The sequence below is a fragment of the Capsicum annuum genome, chromosome 12 (genome assembly GCF_002878395.1).
Source record: "Capsicum annuum cultivar UCD-10X-F1 chromosome 12, UCD10Xv1.1, whole genome shotgun sequence".
Classification (NCBI taxonomy): Eukaryota; Viridiplantae; Streptophyta; class Magnoliopsida; order Solanales; family Solanaceae; genus Capsicum; species Capsicum annuum.
This window is the reverse complement of record NC_061122.1, coordinates 29,984,581-29,993,338: the sequence shown is the minus strand read 5'-3', so window position 1 is coordinate 29,993,338 and position 8,758 is coordinate 29,984,581. Positions and strand designations below refer to the sequence as shown.

The 8,758-nt window shown below is 35.4% G+C and overlaps 1 protein-coding gene across 1 annotated transcript; it reads right to left on the bottom strand.

Moving 5' to 3' along the window:
- Positions 1-7,086: 7,086 nt before the first annotated feature.
- Positions 7,087-8,447, bottom strand: LOC107851394 (guanylate kinase 2, chloroplastic/mitochondrial). Its single transcript, XM_016696393.2, has one exon. The coding sequence runs from the start codon at positions 8,223-8,225 to the stop codon at positions 7,320-7,322; it is 906 nt and encodes a 301-aa protein (XP_016551879.1). The 5' UTR covers positions 8,226-8,447; the 3' UTR covers positions 7,087-7,319.
- Between the last annotated feature and the right edge of the window lie 311 nt (positions 8,448-8,758).

Genomic DNA, 8,758 nt, shown 5'->3' with positions numbered 1-8,758 from the left:
GAACTTTCAAGTTGGCTTCTTTTTTACTAACTCATACGTTGCAATTGAGAAGTTTTGACAACATTCTTTCCCTTCCACTTCATTCCTCGAGGCTTATAACCAACATCAATATTTGTTTGAGTTGCATCTTTATAAACACCCGGAATGATAACTCTTTCACCTCTAGTTCCAGGCTGCATAAAATGAAGTAAAATTTGCTTTGTCAAAAGATAATTAAGAATTATATGAAGTTGTAATTCATACTTATATTTAATGTTTGACCGACACTCATTTGATTAGTGTAGATATCAAATCCTATAGTCTTAGACCTCTTTTATCCTACTGATGATGTTGATGCTCCAATGGTCTTTTTTTTCCCAAGTTGATGATCAGATACACTTTCTTTTCCTCTACCTCTGCCAGTGTTTCTTCCAGTTCCTTTGCCTTTGCCAGCTCCTCTACCTTTGTCAGTGCCTCTACCTCTACTTCTATCTCACTCTTATAACTGCCGAGGTATCAACACACATAGAACTGTTGAAGCTTGGTGGTTGGCTGAAGCTTGGTGACATGCTAGAGCTTGGTGGCTGGCTGAAGCTGGTGGCTAGCTGAAGTTTGGTGGCATGCTAAAGCTTTTAGGTTGTCCTATTCCATCCTAACAATAAAGGATATTAAATATATAGTTTAAATATCAGAATTTAATTATTGAATTAAAAGATATGGGTGTATTACCTGAGCTTTACAGAGAGTTCTGTTATGACCAATTTGATGACATTTGGAGCAAAAAAATTTCAGTCCTTTCCTGAATAGCTTCCCATACCTCTTCTTAGGCTCATTCTTTCTTTTTTTTCTATTCTTTCCTGGTCTGTCAGGCATTGGTCTAGACTCAGGAGGATCAATCACTACACCACTTGTGTTAGGCTACATTTTCATATTAGGTATTGACCGAAGAAAGTAGTCATATGCCTTCAAGAATGTATCTTTCTTATACCACTCTTCCACATAAAATTCAGGCTCTATACATTTATGATGATAAGCCAATACAACATGTTGACATGGTATGCCTATCAATTGCCAACTTCTACAAGTGCAAGTCCTTGCCCTAATATCAACTATATGCCTATAAGGATCATCTAAAATTTCATACCAAATCTGTCCATTGAACCTAACTGTGCAATTTCTAGCCATATCTTTGTTTTCTTCAAGTACTAGAAAAGTCATAGGAGAAATGTCTGAAATTTAGGTATTAACAAACTTTTTAATTTGAACATTTCTATCCATTATCTTGTGACTAATCTCCTCTAACATACTGATTACAGATTTATGTCTAGCAGCTAAAATCCATGAATTAAATGTCTCACACATATTATTCTCAACAATGTCACATTTAGAATGCTCCCTAAAATATGCTCTGCACCATGATTTTTTTCATAATGTAATAAGTTCTCACAAATATCCTTACTAAGTTGGCTGAGTTTGTCCATCTCATCCACAAAATTCACTTCAAAATTAAATTTAGCACACCTCGAAAATTGCTTTTTTCTTTCTTCTCCTCTCCAGGTCTGATGCCAATTGGACCAGATGTGTCTTGCACACCACCTTATTTCACAATCAGGTAGCAACTCAAGTATAGTAGGTACAAGACCCTACATTAACATAAATACAAAATCAAAATACAAAATATATGAACATGGACTGTATAGTAAATAAATAAGAGATCAAAATTAAAGTATAAAAATTAGACTAACCTTTTGCATATCTGACATGACAGTCAGTCCATGTCCAGTGTCGAAGTTCAAATATTAAATCAAGTGGTTAATAAAGAAACTCCAGCTATGTTTTGTCTCTTGATCAACCACTGCCCAGGCTATTAGATATATTTGATTATTTTCATATCTCCCAACTGCAACTAACAATTCACCCTTGCAAGAACCTTTCAAAAAACAACCATCTAAACCAATAATTTTTCTGCACTCTATCAGCCAGCCTCTCTTTAATGCATCAAAGCACAAATAAAAATAAACAAATAAATTTTTTTCAGGTTGAGACTTTCTATCTATCCTCACCCAATAAAAACTGTCAGAATTAGTATGTTTTATCATGTCTGCATAGTCACACAACCTTAAAATTTTCATCTTTCAATCACCCAAGAATTCTTTAATGACTCTATGCTTTGCCCTGCTACAGACAATTTTTTCCACATACAAACCCAATTTTTTTGTCATCAATTCCTGAATTTTTCACAGTTTTATATAAGGTTGTAAAGTTATTTCATCCTTGAACTTACTTGCAATAAAATTAGATGTGCACAATTTATTTTTTTTGTAGTAGTAGTGCATACATGTACAGGATAGTAGTGCTTAACAACAAAGTCACCAGAATGCTTATCAATACTAGCAAACAACAACTATTTACATTTATCGTCCTCACACCTAACTCTAACTCTATGTTTCTCATTAGGCTTAATCTTCAATCTAACTTTGTATTCAACAGCATACTCTGCCACAGTCTTTCTAAATTGCTTAGCATTTTCAAATATCATACCAAGCTCAATATAGCCACAACACAATTAGGATCAAATCTTACCTTTTTACTTTTCCTTTTTGCTGGTAAATCAACACCCCTGACAGCTTCAGGTTTCAGTTAATCACCACTGTCATCACTATCAAGTTTTGAGCTATCTATATACTCCTCATCTCCCCCTAATCTTTCAGTGTATCTAGCAGCCTTATTCCTTCCAATATCTTTAAATCCCCTATCAACACCTTCTGATCCAAATTTTATTTCCTCATTTTGGACTTCTTTTTTTTTTCATAAAGTTTCTCCTTTCATTTCTAAGAGTTCTTAACTCTTCATCAACCTCAGAATCATCATTTTCTAGTATATTAAACTCTTGAGAATCAGCACTACTATCAAGATTTGTTTCAGCCCCTTCTAGATCTGAGAGTTCATCTGCACCAAATTGTACATCTATGTTGTCAGTTTGGGCAGGTTCCTCATGTAACCCTTCAACATTAATATCATGAACTGTTGATATTTTCTCACCCACATTACTAATTTCACCAACCACATTACTACTTTAATCACCTACTGGACCACAAAGAAAAATAGATAGGACCCCATCTTCTACCACTTCTAACTCATCCACAACATGATTCACATACAAGTCTAAAAAGTCCTCATCTTTTAGGTCTTCAACAAGACATACCAAAGTCAAGTTATTTTCTACTTCAATAAAGACTTTCTTTTTAGGGTCTTTAAAGTAAAACCCACCAACAGTTATATACCCAAATTCTTTAATATAATAAAGCAACTCGAATGTAGAAAAGTGGTCCTTGTTCATACTTACATATTCCACCTCACTTTCTCCTACGTACCGCGGATCATATTCTTCATCAGAAACAAATTTGCCACCGTGATGAAAACGAGTTGTAATAATAATATTATCCATCAGATTTTTGAAACAAAGCCCCAAAAATACCTGACAAGTTATGAATAGTAAAAATCCTAAAAAAATCTAGCTTTTTTCAGATATTTTCAAACTACCATTACTAACGTAATATACTAACAAAGCACTAATAAACCATTTACAACTACAATACGTGACAAAAAAGTGACAATATTGACATTTGAAACATACCTGAGTGTGATTCAACCCCAAAACAGCAACAATTCTTGAGATCCAACTCTAAATTCGTCGCAACCAGTAAAGAAATGTTAAAATCAGTGTCAAATTTGAACTAATCACTCAAAAACACTATGTAACTTTTCATTTTACAACAAACGAAGCATAAATTAGTAGTACAAGGAAGTGAAATTGCGAATTTAGGGTTTCTGATAGAGAGATTTGGGGGTGGGTATGAAGGGTTTGACGTTATATGGGGGGAAATGAAGTGGAAATTATATTTTGTGTATTAATCATAAGAGAAGGTGAGGTGTAAAATATAAATGGTTATAATTGGTCAAAATTTACACGTAGGAGGTGACTACATACACGCGCTCAACACGTTAAAAATGAAGGCTTTAAAAAGGTATCACGTCGGACAATTGTGCTTAATTGAAACTATTTATGAAGGAGCCAAGGGTTCAATAGATACATGACTTAATTGAGGTACCTATACGGAAAAAGTGAAATAGGTAAGGGGTTTAGCAATAAATATACCTCTTCCCCTCACTTGTTAAGCTATCTGATTTTCATCACAAGCACTGCATAAGATCTCAATTTGTAACAACACTTGTGCTCTTTCCAGATGATGATGTCTGACAGTTTCACCAGAGACAATTTAATGATCTCTTTATTCATTTACTTGTTTGACATTTCTTATTTATTTACTGTTTCAACTAGCTTCATCGTAAGCAAGAACTCCTTAGGCATCAATAAACTAATATTTAATCAATTATAATTTGCATCCCTTTACCTTCAAATATTAAGTTCATTGTTATCCTAAGTTACAAATTTATAAGTAAACATTTACCAATACAAGTATTGTAAAAAGAAACTAATGTTTTCTTTCAACACCGAAAAGCTAACAATTTTATGTATCTTGAGTGAAGTGTTTCGTGAATGTCAAGCACGAACGAATAAAACGATTTTCTTTAGAATAATCCACAACGAAGCTTCCCCTGCCATAACTCACCTTCACTATGCATGTCACATAGCTTCCAACTAAACATGTACTCCACATGGCACGTATTATTTATAAAATCATAATCACAAATTTGACTTTCCTTCGTAACGAAGGTTCCCCACAAGCATTTGAAATATTCTTTCTTAAGTGTCCCTTTCTAGAAGAATATGATTCTTGTTCAAACCTAGTGAATGAATATCATAAATAAATCCTCATAAAGATGGAGATTTCACTAGGCAGCATGAGTTTGAAATATTCTTTTATACCATAACAAAAGGGCAAAGGCAATAAAAATAATGGGGTTGTAAGGACACCAACTAATTTTCATTGATTTGATCTCCAAAAGGAAAACGAATATGTTCTACTTGTTTGATGTTCTACTAAATAATGGCGGCATATCATAGAAGCAGCATGGAGCTATAGCAACATGGACCCTAAGAAACAATGCTACAAGGCTAACTATGTTCAAACCCGTTTGAGTGCACCTCAACTAATTCACCGTGACTCTCACCAGCAATAGGAACTGGTTAACTCTGACCACCAAGGTTGGACGGAAGGAAAGAAATCATCTAGCGCTTTTGTCTAGACTGAAATCTGAACCTGAAACCTCACGGTTCTCGACCCACTTTATTTACCATTAGACCAAACCCTTGAGTGCAAAAAAGTTGTGTCCACTCCTCATGGAGGATGGGCAAGGTTAACATGGAGCAAACAAAATAAAAATGCTAGCAAATTAGTAAAAATCTCAACCTTCAAGGCAGAATTCTCCCACAGAGACAAATCAGAAAGCAATAACAGAGCTTCTAATGCCTCAATACCACCCCGTTGAGTAAAGAATTGCATATTGAAAGGTTCATAGCCTAGATATAACTAGTTCAATATGTTCATAGCCTAGATATAACTAGAATTATTCAGCAACTACAGGACAATCAGCAAGTTTTCGTCTGATCGTAAGGTTTTATAAACTCTGAGGACTTTAGCTGTAGTGGCAGCAAACTCAGTAACAGGTTCAGGAGAAAATAACACCCTAGAGTGAAATTTTCTGAACACTCAATATGGTTTCCTTTACAACCAAGACAGTTAAGTGGACCAATCTTTGGAACTTTTGTTTCTTATATTTGGATCTTCTTCTGAATTGACTGACTTCATATGTTAAAAGGGCAGCTGGTGCATAAAGCATCCTGCATTAGTCAGTGACGGATCCAGAATTTAAGGAGTATGGGTGCTTACTACAGAAAAAAATAAAAAATCACCTCAACCAGGTTTAAACCCGAGCACACCTATCAGTGGAAAACCTTAAGATCAACCTAAATGCCAGTGCACCTAACCAACTTCTTGTTTAGTGGGTACTTTTATATAATTTATACCTATTTTCATATATTTTTTATGTAATTATACCTATTCTGCATCGAGTTTAGTGGGTGCCGAAGCACCCAAAAATTATGTGTAGGTCCACCCCTGGCATTAGCAGGGGCTGCACCCCACAGCCCCTAGGAGTGTGATATAGACAGCCTACCCTAATACAAACATTAGTGGTTGCTTCCACGGCTCGAACCCATGACATGTAGGTCACACGGAGACAACTTACCGTTGCTCCAAGGCTCAACTTTATGTTTCTGAAGATATTTTCCCTTGAACCTGACTACTCTCTAGTTTAGTCTCCATCTTTCTTTCTAATGCTAAATTATTCAATAATACCTCTTCTCATGGTGTCTGGAAGATTGAGATAGTTGTGCATCGCTTTTCATCCCATGCTGAGAAGAATACAGAGAGAGAGTCTCATACATACACTGAATGATGATAAGACTATCTTTTCCAACAATTGAGCAAATTAAATTTTAACAGAGCTCTGGTCAATTGAATATAGACATAGAAAGAGAAGCACCGTCTATCTTTAGGCAGAACAACGATTAATAGGCTTAACAGAATTGGCAACACATAACATATTACTCAAAACGAACATTAATAGATACACCAAGTTCCAGACGGAGCACAATGGAACAGAGATGCAAATTGATGAAATTATTAACATAAGCAAGAATTGCTTTTACTTCCACGCAATATCTCAAATCAAGATGGTAAAATGCTTGGCTTAATAAAACAAAATAAAAGCAACCTCTTAACGTTAACAAATTGCACCTTAAACACTCCATTGCCGGTTCATGATGAGGCAGTAGGTACAGTAACCACAGGAAAAACTGACGATGGTAAAAATTGCTAACTTCCCTCTGATCTGAAGGGCAATATCACAACTATGATGAGAATCACGTATAGAGTGCCACCCCTGTTGAGCCTAAACCTATGTGGTATTTACCACGCCAATCAAGAAAGCTTTTCTTTTTTAATAAAAAAATAAAACAAAATCTTCCCTTCCCCTTCAGGACGAAATCTGACTACCTCCAAAGAACAACCATAACAAATTTCAGAACAAGCTAGTATCAAATTAGAACGCAAAGGAAAACCATAACAAACAACTATGTCATGGATCAAACTCAAGAAATAACATTTCATCTACTTCAACCAACCAAGGGCTAGACAGCATTAACAAAAGTAGCAAGAACAATTTTGATCAAGAATCTGTTATTTGTGCTTGAAATGGTCTCCTTGGCAATGCAACGACGGGACAAAGTTACATAAATCCATAAATAGAATACAAGAAAACATTAAGAGTGTTAGCTCAACTTAATCAAAAACAGACTCGAAACCAGATATTCGCTAAATCTTTACCGTTCTTTGCCTCACTTTAGCTTTCTCAGCATCAATAATAGACTCCACCAACTTCACGGAATTCTCCAACTCCCCTTCTCTATTCACAACAACATAATCAAACTCCTTCATATGCCTCACTTCCTCCCTCGCCGTAGCAATTCTCACAAGCAAACTCTCTTTACTCTCAGTCTTCCTATCAATCAACCTCTTAACCAACGCATCCTCACTCTCCGCAACCAAAAACACAAACACAGCAGAATTTCTCAATATCCTCCTCAATGTCGCTGCCCCTTGTATATCAACTCTCAACACTATATCCAATCCTTTCGCCATATGCTCCCTAATCTGCTCCTTCGGTATACCCTTATAATCCCCATATACCAATGCATACTCCAACAACTCATGTCTCTCAATCATCCCCAAAAACTCATCTTTACTCACAAAAAAGTAATCTTTCCCATCAACCTCCCCCTCCCTCTTCCCCCTCGTCGTCGCAGTAACAACAAAATGTATATTCTCCCTAACTTCCCTAAGCCTATTAATCACAGCATCTTTACCAACCCCACTAGGTCCACTAACCACAATGATCAGCGGATGCGGTTCAGGTGCCAATGCATCCGAACTAAACGGAGACCCAACAGCAGCCTCTAAGGCTCTATACAGTTCCGCTTTGTCGGCACTTTCAGGGTGTGGAATATGCACATGGGTCGGTCTTTTTCCTTCTGCCATAGCAGGAAATGACGATGAAACAAAACGTTTGGACAAAAAAACGCGGGATTTCAAGATTGTTGGTGTTGGGAGAACAAAGGGGTTAGAGTGGAAATTGGGAAAAGGGGTTGTGAGATTTTGATAGAGGAGAAATGGGTTGCGGTTAGAATTTGTTAAGGAGGTGTATAGCCTGCGAAATAGCATCGAGAGAAAATGGTGTGTATTTTGGAGAGTGGATGGAGAATTTGATGTAATGAGAGTTAATGGGGGCCTATTTGTTGAAGATTTTTTGGATGGGAGAAGAGAATTTCAGTTAGGGTTTATCCAAAATCCCAATTCTTCTCTGTTCATATGTGGAACAAACAGGGATAATTCTACATCTGCTCAGTTAATTTTTTTTAAAGAAAAGAAAAGAAAGAGTGCTTATTTCACTTGATACAATGTTAAAAGAATGAAGATTTTTTATTCATTTTGTGATTTTAAACTAAAATTATTTTAAATGTATTAAAATTTTCTTTAATTTTATAGTATTAAACATATTATATAAAAAGTTAAAATTAGAGTATTGTAAAAAAAAAAAAAAAAAAAGAATTATTTTTAAAAAATATATTTTAAAAAATAGTTCAATTTTTTTAAAAACGGAAGAAGTAAAAATTTTAGGAAATTTTGAGACCATTTATTCAAATTAGTACCGTATTTTATGTGACACCTTTTTTCTTTTAGTTGTAAAAAGAATG

Coding starts and splice junctions, on each gene's coding strand:
- LOC107851394 (XM_016696393.2), bottom strand. CDS start 8,225: ATGCTATTTCGCAGGCTATACACCTCCTTAACAAATTCTAACCGCAAC.